This window comes from Chiloscyllium punctatum, chromosome 8, assembly GCF_047496795.1.
Source record: "Chiloscyllium punctatum isolate Juve2018m chromosome 8, sChiPun1.3, whole genome shotgun sequence".
Taxonomy (NCBI): domain Eukaryota; kingdom Metazoa; phylum Chordata; class Chondrichthyes; order Orectolobiformes; family Hemiscylliidae; genus Chiloscyllium; species Chiloscyllium punctatum.
The window spans coordinates 24,846,553-24,867,624 of record NC_092746.1 but is presented as its reverse complement, the minus strand read 5'-3'; the positions used below and the strand labels follow the sequence as shown (position 1 = coordinate 24,867,624).

Sequence of the window (21,072 nt, the reverse complement as noted above, 5' to 3'; positions counted from 1 at the left end):
AACTTACTTTCCTACCTATCTTCATGTCATCAGTAAATTTAGCAAGTATATCTTAATCCAAGTCAGTTACATCAATGGTAACATCTTGAGGTCCCAGTACAGATCACTGCAGAACAACATTCATTGCATCTTGCATACTAATCTTAGAACAGCTTCTGAATAGATCGCAGATGCACACAATGTGTACCAGGATGTCAGTGAAATCCACTGGAACATTCCATACCTTATTATTCTTTTTTTATTCAACTATAACAATTACTTGGACAAAATATATTTTTTTAAATTGAGCTCTGCAGATAAAGTTCTTTGATTATTTTGCTTTAATGTGTATGTTAGAGTTATAGACCTGGTTTTAACTTTTATAGAAAAGGTTAATATTTAAGCTTTCATATTTTAAAATTGATTAACACATTTTTCATCTTTGTGGATTTAAGTTATAATAAGTGAATAATTCTGTTATTAAAGAAATCCTGTTTACAGACACTTTTGTATTTGGCAACATTTAAATATATTTTGTAACCAGCAGAATGAGTGTAAGTCAGTACACTCCTCTAAACTCTGATAACAGTAATGAAGACTGGCTGGTATTGCTGAAGTCATGCAAGAAAGCCTGGAAATTGCTGGAAGTAATAAAGTCCAGACCAAAGTAACCACAAAAATTTCTGGTAGTGTTGTGCCGGTCCTCCCATGAAAGTTGCCTTGAAACATGCAACATGACTCTATTCTCCTATTACTGGTGAATCAATATTTTCATAAGCCTTGTTTTGCCGACAAGTCAAGGCAAGCCTGCAGTTAATGGTAACTGTGAAGGTGGATTCAATAAGGAATAATGCCAAAGTTGTTCATGCACAATGGTGAGAAGAAGGGGGTAAAGCTTCTCTCACAATTCACGAAGCACAGTTTAAAATTTTAGCATGAAGTTATTGCTGCTCTTTGAACAATTTCTTTTATTCTGTCGTGGGACATAGGCTTCACTAGCTGAGCCAGCATTTATTGGCCATATTTAGCTGCCCTTAACAAGTTGGGTAATTACTAACAGTTCTGGATTAGTGGTGCTGGAAGAGCACAGCAGTTCAGGCAGCATCCAAGGAGCAGCGAAATCGACATTTCGGGCAAAAGCCCTTCATCAGGAATAAAGGCAGACAGCCTGAAGCGTGGAGAGATAAGCTAGAGGAGGGTGAGGATGGGGAGACTGCTTGGCCAAAGATTTTTTTCCCACCAGAACTCTATAGATGAAGTTTCTTGATTTTTTTTCTTTTAACCTGCATATTAGGATTGCGTGATTTATAACTTTAGATAATTTACAACCTTTATTATTATTTGTAAATGCCCAGTTTGTAAGGACATGACTGAATTCCTGAAAAATGAAATTGAACACCAATCTTTCAAATAACTCCCACCCCCCAACCAACAGAAAACAGGCAATTGAATAGTTAAAGTAAAGGTTTAATTACTTGATTGGAAATTGCCCAGCCTAAGGACATTCCTCATTCCCTAGATCTTGAGGAGTAGCTTCATTTATGCCAGTATCTGGGAAAAATATTATGTTATGTCAGAATAACCATTTTTGGAATGAAAACTAATCTTTGGGCACCGATTCTATCCAGTGGCCTGATTAAATTCTCTCTAAGCTGCAGAGTAACATTGCTAATGAATTCAATTTCATGCTTTAAATGCTAACTCAATTTATTTAACCATAAAAACTGAAACATAACAGCCATGCCTAACAGAAGGGACTATTTCCTCTCTGACAACCAGGTAGAATCAACTCCAACATTTATTTGCTTCACCTGTACTTCTTTCAACTTATCATGAGCAGTAAATACAAACGTTATGGATTGCATCTACACTTGGAAGGCCAAACACAAATTGGGTGATCACTCTGGTGAGTGACTCCATTCAAATCAATAAGTATGATTGTGACTTCTCTCGACCACACCTACTCTGACCTCTGTCTGAAGCTTCCTATCTGTTACCATGATGCTCAACATTGGCTTGAGGATCATCATATTTTTCAACTACTGTATTGGACAGTCTTCTGGATCACATACTGACTGCTATAATTTCACATCAGAACCATGTTGCTACGCTTTTCAGACAGTAGTGGCTGAGTTTTCAACACAGGAGAAAGAAACAAGGACTCGATCGGTTTTTGGGTGGGATGCCTCGGGGAAATGGATTAAAATTAAAATTCTCATTAGAGCATGTCCTGAAGGTACAGTGACATGTTTCCAGTTGTAAAGACTATAGCTTTTTATTTTTATGTAATTGCGTTTATGGACTGAAATGGGGAATGTGCTGCTTTAAAAACTAGTGTGTGTAGAAGGCATTGCTACAATTTTTAAAAGCAAGCTACCAACGATTGTTGTAAATGCTTGTCCATTGGGAGTTGGTCTGAATTCCAACCAGTCAGTACATACTGAGCCAGTTTGGAGGTGGACAGGAAAGAGTTTGATTGTTTACCTTGAAAACTACTTGTTACACTGTTTTAAGAGTTATTTACCACTTAAACCAGGAAATCTACTATCATTTTGGTTCAGCAAGTTAGGGGCAAGTTGCTGGGCACAAAATTTCAGCCAGATAGGGGAGGCTAATGGAGCTGCTGGCCATGCTGCTGCTCATGCTTTGAATTTTGACAGTCTCAAGATTCAAGTGAATGCATTATTTGATTTGTCTCATCAGAAAGGGAATTAAGGGTTGAGGAAAAAGCAGGAAAGTGGATTTGAACATTATCAGGTCAGCCACGATTTCATTGAATGGTAAGGCAGATTCAGTGGGCTAAGTGGTTTACTTCTCCTACATCTTACAGTTTTATGGTCTTTCAGCACATAAGTATGGATGAGTTTGAAGACTGTATATTGAATAGACAGGACTTAATTATAATCACAATACATTTACCTTCATTATCTACAGCCTATTTCAAGCTAGCAACAAATTTTATTTGCTCATGTTTATTTTGGGCTGGAACTTAAGTCTAATCTTAAACTGAACTTGCATTTTGTTTTATTGCCAATAGGCTACTTCATACTAAATATTTAGTATTTTCCTTTTGAAAATGAAATATGAAATAAATTAACAAAAACATTTTATTTATAGATTCCAAATTATGTATATAAACAATTTTGCTAACTCTTTCTCAAGTGTATTTTTTCCCCTTTTTGGACTTCAAACTGAAATAGAAGTTGAAATACTTTGTCGCTCAAATACCAAGAAAGATTTGCAACTTGTGTTGCAAAGGCAAGCTGTGCAAAATAATGCTAGTCTGAAGCAGTGAGATTGTTGCTTTGCAACTGAGCAGTACCAGGGTTTGAGTTAAGGGAAAACTACCTGCCAACCACCTTTGGACGGGTCAAGCTGCAGTTTACAAATGTGTAGATGGTAACTGGAGACCTCAAGAGACCCAAACTGAAAACACCGCCCTCTCTCTCCCCACTTCTCCCAGCATTAGTGAAAAGACAAAAAATACCAAGAAAGTTTAAAAGAAAGAATTTGACCTAGAAAAGACCTAGCATACCAGATTAACCATCAATGTGAAAATCAACCATTGCTTCACAGACATCAATGTTGAAATGAAAAAGAACAGACAGACAATTTAATCAGCACAGCAGGTCAGGCAGCATTTGAGGAGCAGGAGAATCGATGGTTCGAGCCCTTCATGAGAAATGTCAATGTCCTGCTCCTTGGATGCGGCCTGACCTGCTGTGCATTCCCAGCAACACACAACTCTGAGCTCCAGCATCTGCAGACCTCACTTTCTCCTAGTGAATTTAATTACCCTTGAGATCTCTATACTATCTGCGCCAAATACCACTTTTTTTGGAATGAGACAAAGCAAGGGGGCAAGAAAGAATGTGAGAATGAGTTTTGCAACAGTCTTTTCATTGGTTTTTCAAAAACTACCAGTTGGGATTGTCAGGAGTGTTCAGCATAATAATTTTATGATTAGTTCCTGGACAGGTGGCCTACAGTTTTGTATTTGAGGCAAAATATCAAGTCTGCAAAGAGAAAGCACCTAAATCTGTGTCTCTCTCTTGCTTGTGTGGAAAAGTAACAGAAAACCTCTTCAAAACTGTTCTCACTCAATTTTTTTCCTTTAAAGTGCTGTCTCTCCAAATTGCCTGTTGAAAACAAACAGGGGAAAAAAAACACCTACAGAGGCACTGAAAGGGTTAACCTCTGAACCAGTGAATGAAAAACAGCATGAGTGTGCAAACAACCTGGTCTCATGAGCAAAGAACTGAAAGGAAGTGGAGGTAACTGAAAGAAAACAACTCATCAACATCGGTGGTCTGAACAGGTGCTAGGATTGTATTTGACATTTTTTCTCCTCCCAAACTCATAATATTTGTGGTCTTGCCTCTTTGCATTTCAGTTTCTGTGTTTGGGAATTTCAAAAAGGGGTAGAGTTTAAGTTATAGAGTACATGTCAGTGATTCATGTCATTTCTTAAAATCAGCTTGATAAGACTAAATCAGTTATTGTCTTGTTAATAAAAAAAAAGAGCTTGATGTATAATTTTAAAGCTGAATTAGGCAGTTAGGTAAAATTGGGTAATTCGGTGGTTTAATCAAATTTTCACATTTGTGATGATGCCAGGATTAATGGAGCTTGATTGCAGTGCATCATTGTGCACTGAACTGCATGTTCAGTGGGTCGTGGTATTGTCGGTCTTAACAGCTTGGGAGTGTGGGGATGTGTGTGTGTTTGTGTGTATGTATGTGCGCATTTGGAGTTTTTAAGAGGGATATAGGTTAAATTGCAAAGTATTAGACAAGCTATCCTTTCTTTACCATTTATTAAAGTTAAGTGTTTTCTGTCAATGATGAAACCTAATGTGAATTGCTTTTGTGCTGAACAGCAGTGAGGCAAACTGATTAGCTTGCTTGTCTAGTTGAAATTTTATACATTCTGTGACAGCTAGTAAAACAGTGGGACGTGATTATTATTAATACACGCTTTCAAGTTAACTTGTGATGAAAGAAGAAAACCCTAAAAGAAAAAGGTCAACACAAATACAGGAGATAATGGTACTATATAACCATATAATGTAATAAAATGAGAGAGAATGAAAAAGATGTCCCTGAAAATCAAGTGTTAGCCCTTGAGAAAATCACAGGAGCCTTTTTATAAAAAAAACAACTTGTTCAGATATATTATCTCAATTCTGAGCAGGTGGGATTTAAACCGAGACCTCCTGACCCAGAGCGAGGGACATTACCACAGCCCAGAGAAAGTGAGGACTGTAGATGCTGGAGATCAGAGTTGAAGAGCACGGTGCTGGAAAAGCATAGCTGGTCAGGCAGCATCCAAGGAGCAGGAGAATTGGCATTTTGGGCATAAGCCAAACTTCAGTTCTCCTGGTCCTTGGATACAGTCTGACATGCTCTGCTTTTCCAGTACCATGCTCTTTGACATTACCACAGCCCCCAAGGCAGCTACACAGGAGCCATTAGAATAAAGATAAATAGATCCAATTTTACCATCTCAGCTGGGTTCAATCAACTCGCATCTTCATGGGTTCAGATTGGGGGGGGGGGGGCATCTTATCAAGGGATATCCCATATGCACTAGGATCCATCTATATACTTTAGTGGGATGGGGCAGTTGCTGTTGGAGTTAAGCGCTAAGGCAGTCTGGACTGGCTGTGAATGGAGTCAGAACGCCCCTGGTGCTCACCTGCCACCCTACCAACCTTCGCATAAACCAAATCATCCGTCGACATTTCCGCCACCTCCAAACAGACCCCTCTACCAGGGATATATTTCCCTCCCCACCCCTTTCTGCCTTCCGCAAAGACCGTTCCCTCCGAGACTACCTGGTCAGGTCCACGCCCCCAAACGACCCACCCTCCAATCCTGGCACTTTCCCTGCCACCGCAGGAGCTGTAAAACCTGCGCCCACACCACCTCCCTCACCTCTATCCAAGGCCCTAAAGGAGCCTTCCACATCCAAAGTTTTACTTGCACATCCACGAATACCATTTATTGTATCCGTTGCTCCCGATGCAGTCTCCTCTACATTGGGGGAGACTGGGCGCCTCCTAGCAGAGCGCTTTAGGGAACATCTCCGGGATACCCGCACCAATCAACCACACCGCCCCGTGGCCCAACATTTCAACTCCCCCTCCCACTCTGCTGAGGACATGGAGGTCCTGGGCGTCCTTCACCGCCGCTCCCTCACCACCAGACTCCTGGAGGAAGAACGCCTCATCTTCCGCCTCGGAACACTTCAACCCCAGGGCATCAATGTGGACTTCAGTTTCCTCATTTCCCCTTCCCCACCTCACTAGTTCTAAACTTCCAGCTCAGTAACTGTCCCCATTACTTGTCCGGACTTGTCCTACCTGCCTATCTTCTTTTCCACCTATCCACTCCACCCTCTCCTCCTTGACCTATCACCTTCATCCCCTCCCCCACTCACCCATTGTACTCTATGCTACTCTCTCCCCATCCTCACCCTCCTCTAGCTTATCTCTCCACGTTTCAGGCTCACTGCCTTTATTCCTGATGAAGGGCTTTTGCCCGAAACGGCGATTTCAAAGCTACTTGAATGCTGCCTGAACTGCTGTGCTCTTCCAGCACCACTAATCCAGAATGTGAATAGAGTTATCATGATGGTTGGTAGAAACATAAGCACAGACATGGATGCTGAGGAAGAGGAAGGCTTCCCTGTGCTGAACCTCATTCGCAAGTCACTGGGTGCCTTGACAGCTACATTGTTGCAATCAATAATGCCCTAGGGAAGCCAGAGGGAAAAACCTAAATGGTTTTGGTCAGTAAACGAACATGTAGTTAACTTCTGGCAAAGAGCACATCAGTGATCAGAAAGATGCAGTGGTGTGCAGACATTTTTGTTAACACTACTAAGGTCTGCAGCTAATCCTTAGTAGCCCAAAAAAATGATGTTCAAGGCCAGTGACTTTTACAATGATTGACCAGGGCATTGCTTGGAGATCATCAGTGATAAACTCGCAAATCTCTGTTGTCACCGGTCTTGAGTTCACAGTTTCATTCAGCCTAATTCATCTCCAAATAGCTTAGCCTTTAATCAGTTGATCCTGTATTTAAGGTTTGGCCTCAATTGTCTTCCTGCCTTCCTTTTCTCTTTGCCCTCTGGAAATGTTCCTATGAAAAGTGTTGCTGTTTTTTGCCACTCATGTTCCACTGCTGCCTGCAGTCTTCCTTCACAGCAGGTGGCCATTCTGTTTCACCTGTACATCCACCAATATCATTTATTGTATCCGTTGTCCCCGATGTGGTCTCCTCTACATTAGGGAGACTGGGCGCCTCCTAGCAGAGCGCTTTAGGGAATATCTCCGAGACACCCGCACCAATCAACCAAACCGCCCCGTGGCCCAACATTTCAACTCCCCCTCCCACTCTGCCGAGGACATGGAGGTCCTGGGCCTCCTTCACCGCTGCTCCCTCACCACCAGACGCCTGGAGGAAGAACGCCTCATCTTCCACCTCGGAACACTTCAACCCCAGGGCATCAATGTGGACTTCAACAGCTTCCTCATTTCCCCTTCCCCCACCTCATCCTAGTTTTAAACTTCCAGCTCAGCACTGTCTCCTTGACTTGTCCGGACTTGTCCGATCTGCCTATCTTCTTTTCCGCCTATCTTCTTTTCCACCTATCCACTCCACCCTCTCCTCCTTGACCTATCACCTTCATCTCCTCCCCCACTCACCCATTATACTCTATGCTACTCTCTCCCCACCCCCACCCTCCTCTAGCTTATCTCTCCACGCTTTAGGCTCACTGCCTTTATTCCTGATGAAGGGCTTTTGCCCAAAACGTCGATTTTGCTGCTTGTTGGATGCTGCCTGAACTGCTGTGCTCTTCCAGCACCACTAATCCAGTATTCATTGTCCTTGTCTACTTATTCCTTTGCATCCATGATACCAGGAAGCATGCCTAACTTGTTTTCAAAGCTTGGGGGTTGTGCACTCACTATCACTGCTATATATGCAGCACCAAGGGCAAGCCCTTGCCATGTGTCCAGACCTTATTGGCTGCAGTAATCCACAATCTGTATACTCACCCTCACTCAGTCCATGGACAACTTCCAAAACCTCCATAAAATATCCCACCTGCCTCCTTTAACAATGTGTAAACAAGCTTTTTAACAAGTTTTAATTTGTAACTTTAAGTTTAACTGGCCTCAGCGGAGCATGGAATAGGAATCCTGTGCTGCCTATTCGGATGTTTTATGACGGACATCTGAGGCAGTTGGAACTTAAACCTTCCTTATTATTGTCCATACTGGGATCAGCATCTTGAAATTGATACTCCATCTCGTTTCATTTCCATTTTCAAAAGCCACAAAAGTTCAGCCCCAGGAGGTGCTAATGATCATGCTGATTTCCAACTACAGAGCTGTGCAACAACCTTTTGTCCTTTTACTTGTATCATTCTTGTTTTTGACTTCCACTATCCTCTTTCAACATGCAGTAAGTCTCGTCTTCCATCTTATCACACATTAGCCTTTTTAAACTTCCCTTTCCACCTAATACTGCTGCCTCCGATCCCCATACACTTTCCCCAGCCTTGTATTTGCTTATGATCAATCACATCTAACATTTCCCGACTGTCATTGTGTCTAAAATATTACCTGTGTTTATATCTCCACTGATGCTGCTTGACCTGCTACAGTCTTTCCAGCATTTCCTGCTTTTATCACCATTATTTATAATAACTGAACATTATTATTTTCTGCTACACAAGAGGCTAGTAAACAATTTGCAATGTCTAATGTTAAAGCAATTACAATAATTACTTTTGTCTAAAACAGTTGACTCAGGACAATTCAAAGTTGATATTTTTCATTGGATTAATAATGAAACTAATAATGTTGAGAAAAACAATTGCTTGACAATGCTTGTTTTATATTCCTTGATCTAAAAAATATTTGAGTGAACTAATTTCCCTGTATATATTATGCAACATTGTAGTCACACTCCTGATTCTCAACGTTCTTAAATTAGATTCACAAGAACAAAGAACAGAAGTGCAATGTGTTCAACCCTTTGAGCCTGTTCCACCATTCACAAAGATCATGGTTGATCTCCATCCGAAATGTCTTGGCTAGTACAGATCTGTATCAATTTCCATCTATTTTGTTTATGCAGAGAGAATTCCACATGTCTACCACCCATTGCATGAAAAAATGCTTCCTAACCTCTTCCCTCAATTGTCACGGATTTTAAATTTGTTCTCTTGTCCTCGATCTCATACCATCAGCAAGAGTCTCTCTCTTATATATCCTAACAATTATTTTCAAAATGCGAAAGTCTCAATCAAATAATTCTTTCACCTTCAATATTCCACGGTATAAACTCTCAAACCAAAAAAACAGAATTGAAGAAGGGTCACTGGATTTGAAACGTAAACTGTTTCCTCTCCACAGTTGCTGCTAGATCTGCTGAGTTTCTCTATCAATTTCTATTTTTGTCTGTGACTACATTTTATACTCAAATCACCACACCTAATGTGTATAGGGCCTCTGAGTTTCTTTGGCTCTTCACTTCCTGGCTTTTCAACATCTTATTTTGGTCCAAAATTAATTATCTTATATAACCCTATATTGAAATCTGATTGCCACAATTTTACCCACTCAATTAATCTGAAATATTGTTTCTTACACCGACTATACAGACAAAGAAAGATCCAGCATTTACGTAGCGGCTTTTATTATCTCAGGTTGTTCCAAAGTGCTTTACAATCAACATTTTTGATAGTGTAGAAACTACTGAAATGCAAGCCACATAGCAGACAATTTGCACACAGCAATGTCCCATAAACAATACAAAAAAGCCAAGCAACAAGGAGAAACCATCCCATATTCCACACATATTTGTTCCATTCACACTCAAAGTGACAAAAGAAAACCATCCTGACTCCTGAGTCTAAGTTGCATGTCAATCCAAAAATGGGAAGTGCCATTTTCAAACATGTCAGCTTTTAGGGAATTAATTAAAGCTTAGGCAAAGAAACAGTTGAGTAGCACCTTATTGCACTGAAATGCCTCAGGATGATTCCCAATGAATTACTTAGAGTAAATGGGAACAGGGGTCATGCTTTTAATCTTGTGATCTGTTTTGGCATTCAATCATTTTCACTTACAGTACTTGCTTTTAATTCATATTCCTTAAAACCATCCACAGGATTCTTTAAAACCATACATAGATACAGCATTTCATTAGGCCATTTGGCCCAACTGGATTGGGCCCATGTTTAAACTCCCTATGAACCTATTTCTCACCCTTTTTCTTTTTATCAAGCAAACTTCATTAATCTGTTTTGAGAATGTTAATTGTCCTAGAATCTAATCTTAATTAAGAGGAAATGGTTCCAAATTTCCAATCACTTGTGTAAAGTGTGTTTGGTGATTTGAGTACAGAGTAAAAAAAATTAGAAAAGGACATGACATTAAAAGAAGAGACTTGAAAATAAAATTAAGCATTAAAAATAGAAAGGGGAAGATAAATGATAAATTAGTCAAATTTAAAGGTGTCTGCACTTAGTAAAATGAGCAGGAGAAAGACAACTGAAGCACTATTACATTGATGTTCATTAGTAAAGGGAATAGTGCTAGAAAAATTAACACTAGTAGCTGTAATTCCTTTATTTTAAAAAAATGGAATAAGTCTAGGGAAGCATAGGCGAAGTAGCTTAACATTTGAGTAATAAATTAGTTATCTTTCCTACCATCAATGACATAATAGAGAAACATCTAGTATATCAAAAATATGAATAATAGCTAAAGTTTTTAACAAAAAGGTCACGCTTCACTAACCTTATTAATTCTTTTGATGTAGTAACAGGAAAAGTAGATAAAAGTGTACTGAAATCTGTCTTTTTCCAAAATCTGATGAAAAGAAAAAATGATATCAGTTTTATCAGCCTGGTGCCATTATCATTTCATCAATGCATGAATGAACTTTACATTTCCTGTGTCAGTTATTGCTCAGGACTCCAGTCAAACAGTTGAGAGTTCTATTCCAGAGATGCAAGCACAAAATTTAGGCTGACATTTCAGTGCAGGGTGGGACAAGTGCTGCATTGACTGTATCCTGACTTTTGCATGTTGCGTTAGGCCATGTTCATATTTCTCTCTGCCCAGTTGATAGTACTCCCAGCTGAGTTAGAAGGTCATGTGCTCCAGCTCCATTGAAATGACTGAATATCTTTTATTAGTCAATCGGAGTTAAAAATCAACAATTATCCTACAATTAATTGTTGTTTGTGGAAGACAGGGATACTTAAATCGCACAATCTATCAGATCTAAATTCTGCACTCCAACCATCCATTTTTGAATGGATTAATTAAGCAACTAATAGGAGGGGGATGGTCCAAAATGGCCCTATTCTCATCAATGGGGATGTCCAGCACATCCATGCAAATGATAAGGCCGAAGCACTTCCATCTATCTTTGGCCAAAATTGCTGAGTGGATGATCCATCTCAGCCTCTTCCTGAGGTTCCCAGCATCACAGATGCCAATCTCCAAACAATTTATTTCATTCGATGGATATCCAAAAGGCTTGGGGACCAACAACAGTAATGAAGAAGTGTTCCAGTACTTCCCATGACCCCAGTCAAGTTGTTCCAGTATTGTACAACACTAGCATCTATGTGAAAATGTGGTAAATTCCCTAGGTATGTGTTGTCTATGAAAAGCAGGTCAAATCCAACCAAGCAAAGCTCCAGACTGCATTACAACCTGGGTCCAAATATGGACAAAATATGAACTCCAGAGGTAGCTGTCTTTCATATCTAGGCAGCATTTAGCAGATAGCTGAAAGAACTGCAGATGCTGGAAATCAGAAACAAAAACAGAAGATGCTGGAAAAACTCAGCAGGTCTGGCAACATCTGTTGGGAGAAATCAGAGTTAACTTTTCAGATCCAGTGACTCTTCTTCAGTCCTGAAGAATACGACATCCAGTAGCCCTTGTGAAACTGAATCTAGAGTAGAGTAGAGTGGTGCTGGAAAAGCACAGCAGGTCAGGTAGCATCCAAGGAGCAGGACAACCGACGTTTTGGGCAAAAGCCCTTCATCAGGAATGGTGGCAGGGAGCCTCCAGGGTGGAGAGATAAATGGGAGGGGGGTGTGGCTGGGAAGAAGGTAGCAAAGAGTGCAATAGGTGGATGGGGGTGGGGATGAAGGTGATAGGTCAGAGAGAAGGGTGGAGCGGATAGGTGGGAAAGAAGATTGGCAGGTAGGACAGGTCATGAGGACGGTGCTGAGCAGAAGGTTGGAACTGAGGTAAGGTGGGGGGAGGGGAAATGAGGAAACTGGTGAAGTCCACATTGATGCCCTGGGGTTGAAGTGTTCCGAGGTGGAAAATGAGGCGTTCTTCCTCCAGGCATCGGGTGGTGAGGGAGTGGTGGTGGAGGAGGCCTCAGGACCTGCATGTCCTTGGCAGTGGGGTTAATTGGTACGGGTGTCCCGGAGATGTTCCCTAATGCTCTCTGCGAGAAGGCGTCCAGTCTCCCCAATGTAGAGGAAACCAGATACGATAAATGACATTGGTGGATGTGCAGGTAAAACTTTGATAGATATAGAGGGCTCCTTTGGGGTCTTGGATGGAGGTGAGGGGGGAGGTGTGGGCGCAGGTTTTGCGATTCCTTCTCCTCTGACTTCCAGAATCTGCAGTCCTCACTTTTGCCTTGTGAAACTGAAGTCAATGAGAACTGGGGAGAAACCTCCTACTGGTTGGAATAAGATATAACTTAAAAGATAATGATTGTGGCTGTTTGAGGTCAATCACCTCTGCGAAATGACTTCTCTGTAGGCATTCCTCACAGAAATGTGCTCGGCTCAACCATCAGAAGTGAGGATATTTTCTGAAGATTGTACAATGTTCAGCACCATTTGTGACATCCCAGATAGTGAAGCAGTCAATGTCCATATGCAAAAAGCCCTGGACAACATCCAGGCTTGGATGTGTATGTGGTAAGTAACATTCATGCCACACAAGTACCAGACAATGTTCACACTTCCAATAAGAGAGTATCTGATCATTACCCTTTGACATTCAATGCCGTAAGCATTGATATTTTCTTAGTGAGTTGAGAAGATTTGTAGCTCAGTGTTAAGGTTCTGGATGTAAGTTTGTTTGCTGAGCTGGAAGGTTCATTTTCAGAAGTTTTGTCACCATAGTAGGTAACATCATCAGTGAGCCTCCGGTGAAGCACTGGTGTTAGCAACCCACTTTCTATTTGTGCTTAGGTTTCCTTAGGTTGGTGACATCATTTCCTGTGGTGATGTCATTTCCTGTTGTTTTTTCTCAGAAGGTGGTAAATGCGGTCCAAGTCAGTGTGTTTGTTGTTAGAGTTCTGGTTGGAATGCCAGAACTCTAGGAATGATTCTAGGAATTCACGTGCATGTCTCTGTTTGGCTTGTCATTGTAGTTCTTGCAAGGTATTTTGTAAATGACTACTTAGATCTCTTGGCAACATGGTAGCACACAAACCCACCAACCTGCAGCTAATGAACTTGAAACACCCTATACAGACAACAAGCAAAACTAATGTCATTTACAAAATACCTTGCAAGAACTGTAACAAACACTACATTGGACAAACAGGCAGAAAACTAGCCATCAGGATACATGAACATCAACTAGCCATAAAAAGACATGACCCATTCTCACTAGTATCCTTACATACAGATAAGGAAGGACACCACATCCGAGTGGGACAACACATCCATCCAAAGACAAGCCAAACAGAGACACACATGAATTCCTAGAATCATGGCATTCCAACCAGAACTCTAACAACAAACACATTGACTTAGACCCCATTTACCACCCTCTGAGAAAAAAAAGAACAGGAAATGACATCACTGGAAATGACATCACCAACACAAGGAAACCTAAACACAAACAGAAGGTGGGTCACTAATACCAGTGCTTCACTGGAAGCTCATTTATGATGCAACCCACTATGGTGATGAAACATCTAAAATGAACCTTCCAGCTCAGCAACCAAATTTGCATTCATTGATATTTTACTTTTACCAATTCCTCCATGGGATGTGAGCATTACTGTCTGGGACAGAATTTGTTGCTCATCCCTAAATGCCCTTGAATTTAGTAGCTTGCTAAGCCATTTCACAAAATGTTTAACATTGTTGTGGGTCTACAGTTACATGTTAGCCAAACAAAGTAAGAATGGCAGATGTTCTTCCCTAAAGCACTTTCGGATCAAGGTGAGATTTTACAACAATGAACAATGGTTCCGTGGTTGTTGCCATACTAGCTTTTTTGTAATTCTAGGTTATTATCAATTTTAAATTTTCACCATTTGACATGTTGGGATTTGAAGACATATCCCCAAACATAAATTTGGGACTCTGAATTACTGATCCAGTGACATGACCACCATGTCATCATCTCCCTTGAATTCCCCACTATCTTCATCCTTTGGGTTACCATTAACCAGAAACTAAACTGGGCCAGCAATTTACATACTGTGCCCTAACAGTAGGTTACAGGCTAGGAATTCTGTGGCAAGTAACTCATCATCTGACTCCCCAGTCCCTGTCCCAAGTCAGGAATGTGATAGAATAACCTCCACTTGGCTAGATGAACAACTCCAACAACACTTAGGAAGCTTGACACCATTACGCAAGGAAAAGAGGAAAATGGATCAAGGGCAGGCAGAAGGGATTAGTTTAAAATTTGGTGTCATGTTCAACACAACATCATGAGCCATAGGGCCCATTCCCATGCTGCAAAGTTCTATGTTCTATCCAAAACAAAGCAGGTGACTTGGCTAGCACCCCATCCACCATCTTTAAAATTAAATTCTTCAACAACTAATACACAGCAACAGCAATGTGTACCATCTACAAAATACACTACAAGGCTCCTCCGACAGCACATTTCAAACCTGTGATCTCTACCTCCTAAAAGCACCACAGCAGCCAAGTACATGGGATCACTACACCTACAATTTCCTCTCCAAGTGACAGACCATCCTGACTTGGCACTGTGGTCATCCCTAAACCCCAAGTCACAGTGGTTCAAGGCGGCGGCTCACCACCACCACCTTCTTTGGGCAATTAGGAATGGTCAATGGTCTAGCCAACGACACCCACCTTTCATGAAGGAATAAAACAGCTTTCAAATTTCTACCAATCTTTCTTAACTTTACTATTGAAAGACATGGCTTTATTGTCTAGGCTACATCCCCTAAACCTAAGCACCCGAAATAACAGAAATACTTTATATCATATCAGTTGTTCTTAATATCTCAAAGACCTTTGTTTAAATTACTCTGTAATCTTCTTATTCCCGAGAAACAAACTGTGATTTGCGCAATATAACACTTGGAGTCTAGGTATAATTCTGTTAATTCTATACTGTAATATATCCAAGACCGTATAATTTCCTAAGGTGCGGTCCCTACAACTGAGAACAGTCCTTTGTACAACTGTAGTATAACTTTTATCCTTTGTATTGCAGTCCTCTAGATACAAACAGTATTCCATTATTTTCTATTCTTATTCCATAATGTTTTAAACCTATATACATTGGCCAGCAAGTCTCTCTGAATCACCACTGTTCCTAGCTTTTCATTACTTAGTGTCGTTATTCTATTTAGATCTAAATTGAGTGAGGTTTATTTCCCTACATTGAAATCCATTTGTGACAGTTTTGAATATTCACTTAATATTCAATATCTTTTCATAGTTATGCATTTCTATTTATGTGGCTTCCAGTTTGACATCTTTAAGCTAACAGCAAACCTGGATTTGTGGCTGTTCGTGCCATCAAAATACTAGTAAAATACTGCAAAGTATTAGTAAGATACAGCAAATGGTTAAAGTCCCAACAGAGATCTGTAGGACACTATTCGTCAATCAAGTAAAGTAGCTGCCTATTTTCCCTGCTGTGTAGTCAATATTATAACTAGGTCAATAACTTGCTTTCAATTCCTAAACTGGAATTTTGATAATTTTCTCACGAGGGGCTTTATCAAATATATTAGAACATAGAAAAATACAGCACAGTACAGGCCCTTTGGCCCTCAATGTTGCACCGATCCAAGCCCACCTAACCTACACTAGCCCACTATCCTCCATATGCCTATCCAATGCCCGTTTAAATGCCCATAAAGAGGGAGAGTCCACCACTGCTACTGGCAGGGCATTCCATGAACTCACGACTCGCTGAGTAAAGAATCTACCCCTAACATCTGTCCTATACCTACCACCTCTTAATTTAAAGCTATGCCCCCTCGTAATAGCTGGCTCCATACGTGGAAAAAAGGTTCTCATGGTCAACCCTATCTAAACCCCTAATCATCTTGTACACCTCTATCAAGTCACCCCTAAACCTTCTTTTCTCCAAAGAAAACAGCCCCAAGTGCCTCAGCCTTTCCTCACATGATCTTCCTACCATACCAGGCAACATCCTGGTAAACCTCTTCTGCACCCGTTCCAGTGCCTCCACATCCTTCCTATAATATGGCAACCAAAACTGCACACAATACTCCAGATGCGGCCGCACCAGAGTCTTATACAACTGCAACACGACCTCAAGACTCCGAAACTCAATTCCTCTACCAATAAAAGCCAGTATGCCATATGCCTTCTTCACCGCACTATTTACCTGGGTGGCAACTTTCAGAGTACTGTGTACATGGACACCAAGATCCCTCTGCTCATCCACACTACCAAGTATCCGACCATTAGCCCAGTACCCCATCTTTTTGTTACTCATTCCAAAGTGAATCACCTCACACTTACCCACATTGAACTCCATTTGCCACCTTTCTGCCCAGCTCTGCAGCTTATCTATATCCCGCTGTAACCTACCACATCCTTCCTCACTGTCAACAACTCCACTGACTTTTGTATCATTCGCAAATTTGCTTACCCAACCTTCTAGCCCCTCCACCAGGTAATTTATAAAAATGACAAACAACAATGGTCCCAAAACAGATCCTTGCAGAACACCGCTAGTAACTGCACTCCAAGATGATCCTTTACCATCAACTACTACACTCTGTCTTCTTCTAGCCAGCCAATTCCTAATCCAAACCTCCAACTCACCCTCAATACCATACCTCCGTATTTTTTGCAGTAGCTTACCATGGGGAACCTTATCAAACGCCTTACTAAAATCCATATACACCACATCTACCGCTTTACCCTCGTCCACCTCCTTAGTCACCTTCTCAAAGAATTCAATAAGGTTTGTGAGGCACGATCTGCCCTTCACAAAACCATGCTGACTATCCTTGATCACATTATTCCTACCCAAAATGTTCATAAATCCTATCCCTTACAATTCTCTCTAAGACTTTGCCCACAACAGAAGTGAGGCTCACCGGCCTATAGTTACTAGGGTTGTCCCTACTCCCCTGCTTGAACAAGGGAACCACATTTGCTATATTGTAGAAGTTAACATAAATAATATTCATAGGCAGTCCTCAGATGAGTATTTCAGCCACTTTTTCAAAACTTTTATTCAGGTTTGTCAGGAATAATCTGCCTTTCACGATCCAAGTTGGCCCTTTCTAATTAGCTGAAAACTTAAAAGGTGTTCAATTACTCTATTTTGTCAGTTTCACAAATCGGTTTACACTCTCAGGTTTCCTTTCCCAAAATACCAAGGGGCCTGGAGTTTTCTCAATCTACGTGAATTGTTCAACAATTGAAAGAAAATGAGAAGAACACAGTTTGGATACCAAAGGTCTCACCTCCTTCCTCTAAAACCCCCGGATTAAAATCACTTGGTGCTGAGTATTTGGCACAGTTTAGGTTCATGACATTTATCAGTACTGTTATTTTTGGTTATGTTAATTTTAAAGAGGATGGGTATTCTCTCTGGTGTTCTAATCAATGTTCATTCCTTCACCAACACATTGCAAACAAATTATCTGGTCATTATTGCCTTACAGTTTGCAAATTTGCGTCCCCACTTCCTGCGTTATAAATTACTCCATTAGACCAGGTACACCACTACATCGATGTAGTTTTTTTTTAATTTCTGGCGTAAAAAATTCCGTGGAATACCGAACATCTCTGAAAAAATCTCCATTGCACTCAATACATTATCCAAATTGTCTTTTAAAAACATTTCAAAGCGTTTAAACATAAACTTCATGGGGAATAGAGTAAAATATTTCCCTGAAATGTAATGAACAAAGCTACTTATAATCCCAAGATAAATAGACAACATGGTTAGAAGTGTTTGAGAGACAACAGTTTGCTGTGCAGTTCCCATACCTTGTGACAGGTCCAGAGCAGCCCTGTCTCCTCCGTGTATTTGTGGTCGGTGTACTTCCGTTCCTTTCTCTGTCTGAGTGAGGCACGCGTCTGACCCTGTACCAGCCCCGGCAGCCGCCAGGTCGGCGACAATTGCTATCCAGATTACCAGAGGAGCAAAAGAATCCAACAAAGAGGGAAATAAAGTAAGAGGAGGATAGAAACACACAGAGCGAAAGAAGTACAAGGAACACAAAAGTCAACACCTGGGGGTTCGTTCTTCCAATCCATGCGGTGCAGCGGTTGTTTCTCCCAGATTGTCCAGAGTGTGGGGGGCACTTGTCTGTTTGGTTATTGGTGCGAGGACAGTCCCCCTGAACCACCCCAGGACTGGAGCAGCTCCAGCTGACAGTGCGCAGCCGATGACGGGGCTCTTGCTCGGTGAGTGAGTGTCAGTCAGTGCGTTGCTGCTGTGAGTGTTACACTACATCAGATACACTGTGACTCACTCTTACTGACATTGTATCCTCACTCTCTGTGTATGTGCTCATCTCTTCAGGTGTACGTCTGGTGCCCGGCTGTTCACTTTCTTTTTCAATTATGTTAAGTTCTGCGTCTTAATTCTCTGCCTTTTCCGTCGTTGTCGGTGAGTGGTGCGTGTGTTTGTTTGTTTGTTTGGGAGGTGGGAGGGGAGCAGAGAGTGTGAGACACTGTCGTGCTTCAGTGCAGTCAGTGTGTGACAGCGAGCCAGCGGCGGAGATGTCGGATGACGACTCGAGGGCCAGCACCAGCTCCTCCTCGTCTTCAAGTTCCTCGCAGGCAGCTGAGAAAGAGACGAGAAACAACAACAACAACGACAGCATCACCGGCACCGGCGGCGGCGGCAGCAGCAATAACAACAACAACGGCGGCGGCGGCGGAGGGAGCAAGAGGAAAAGAGAAGCGAAGAACAACACCATGAGCAAGAACCCTAAGCTGCTCACCACCAGCGCCAAGAGGTGAGTGCGGATGGCGCGGGCCGGCCGGCCGGGCAGGCAGCGCGCGGGCAGAGGGGCACGAGCACCGGCCGTTGGTCTGGGGTGGGGGAGGGGTCGAGGTAAGGTGGTGGTGGGGGGGAGTTATGGGGCTCCTGCTCTGCTTTACCCCCCCCCCCCGGGATTCCTTCTCTCACCCGCGACACGCCGGACTTCTTTAATACCAGAGGCTCATTTGCATATTAGCTAAGATCGTTTTGTACAAAAAGACGGGGTCAGGTTGCGACCCCCTTGCCCCGGGTTTGCATTCCTGTCGCCAGCTACTTTCCGCTGGGCCGGCTTGTCTGGGGTCTGTTCGCCGGAGGAGTACGGCAATCGAGTTGGAAATTTTTCACTGTATTAGCTTCTTGGAGCTGCGAGAAGCGGCCATGTTTTTTTTCCCCTCTCTCGCTTTCTCGCACAGCCTGGGGGTCAACGTCTTTGCTTTATCTTCTTTTTTTTGTTGTTAACTTTTTTGAAGTCGTGAAATTTCCGGGTGAATGTGACGGGGATGCAGCATTCTTGATTGTGCCGAGAGGTTTTAAAGTGATCCATGTTTTATGTTTGACAGAATCCAGAAGGAGCTTGCTGATATCACGTTGGATCCACCACCGAACTGCAGGTTAGTTGATTTCTCAGAAAATAAATGGTCTGCCTTTAATATGTGCATTAAAAGGTTTGGGATGGTGTGCGATTTTTTTGTTTCAGTTTGAAACCCTGGTCAATAAATTGAAGGAGTGGAGGGAGTTGTATTGAAACAGAAATTGGGATTCAGGCCAATTTTGCATTTGCAGAATCAAATAGAACTTAAACGTCAGTACTTTAAACTGAAGTTTCCCTTGTAAGTTTCATTTTGGAAGTTTGAAATTTTCCTCCCGTTGAGGGGGTTCCCATCAGTTCTGCACTTTTTGGAAAGTTCTTGTCCATCTCGATTTGGTGCTGTTTTACAATGTGATTTTTTGGGGATGGGGGTACTGAAGTGTTCTGGTTGTGTGTGTGTGATAGATATTCATTCACATCTTTGGTAAGTAAATGTTCTACCCTTCACAGATAATGCAGATGTGAGTAATTTGTCTTTAAATGGTTTTGATCAATGCTGATAAGATGGTGACAAGTTCCTATCCATTGGGCAATTTTAAGTCTCACCTTTCTTTTAAAAACAGCTCCTTTTAATGTTTTTAACTGTTTTTGGAAGACCAAAATAAGGTCTCTCTTTAATTAACTAATGTACAACATATGAGCTTGTGATTGAGATGTTGTCAAATTCTAGGATGAAACAAGATTTACGCTAGTGTTATGTTTTCTGTATCATGGTTCATTGCTGTGTACTTATGGGAATAAAAATGGCACTCAGTACCTATAATGTTAAGAAAAAACTTTTAAATTATTTCCACTTGAGTTGGATCACTTCCTGTTTGAGCAACTCTTTCACTTCACTTAGAATCATAGTCATAGAGAGAATTTATTTGAAACACCAACCTTCTTGGATATTAGTATTGATTCATTTCTATGGTTGTCCAAGATAGAGCCGACAATTATGTTGTGCATGACTGTGTAATGAATGAGAAGATCAGAACTATTCCATTGAACTTTGGATCCAAAAATAAATTTTAGGATATTATTTAGGTTTCAGAAATGATATTGGCATGGGATGTACACCATACCCTTGGTATTCTATCACAAACTAGGCCTGTGAGAGAAATGTTTTCTCTCTAAATGGATAATTTTAAAATCTGTAATTTAGTCAACCCCTGTGATAGCATAAGCTGAGAATAAATGAGTGACAGTGGAATCTCAAAATTACTGAATTACTGCACAAAGCTTATTAGTT

The 21,072-nt window shown here is 41.4% G+C and overlaps 1 protein-coding gene and 1 long non-coding RNA gene across 4 annotated transcripts in view; one reads left to right on the top strand and one right to left on the bottom strand.

Moving 5' to 3' along the window:
• The window catches only part of LOC140480419 (uncharacterized), a 176,007-nt gene extending 157,644 nt beyond the window's left edge, over window positions 1–18,363 (bottom strand). For all 3 annotated transcript variants that reach the window (XR_011961290.1, XR_011961291.1, XR_011961289.1), the window contains exons 1-2: window positions 18,250–18,363; window positions 10,799–10,870 (exon numbers count right to left, since the gene is read on the bottom strand). This is a non-coding gene — a long non-coding RNA (uncharacterized lncRNA). The remainder of the gene's footprint in view (window positions 1–10,798; window positions 10,871–18,249) is intronic.
• A 156-nt stretch (window positions 18,364–18,519) lies between these two features.
• LOC140480417 (ubiquitin-conjugating enzyme E2 E1-like) overlaps window positions 18,520–21,072 on the top strand; it is a 133,842-nt gene continuing 131,289 nt past the window's right edge. The window contains exons 1-3 of the mRNA XM_072575253.1: window positions 18,520–18,669; window positions 18,953–19,226; window positions 19,813–19,863. Coding sequence (XP_072431354.1) covers window positions 18,651–18,669; window positions 18,953–19,226; window positions 19,813–19,863 — 344 coding nt within the window. The 5' untranslated portion in view covers window positions 18,520–18,650. The remainder of the gene's footprint in view (window positions 18,670–18,952; window positions 19,227–19,812; window positions 19,864–21,072) is intronic.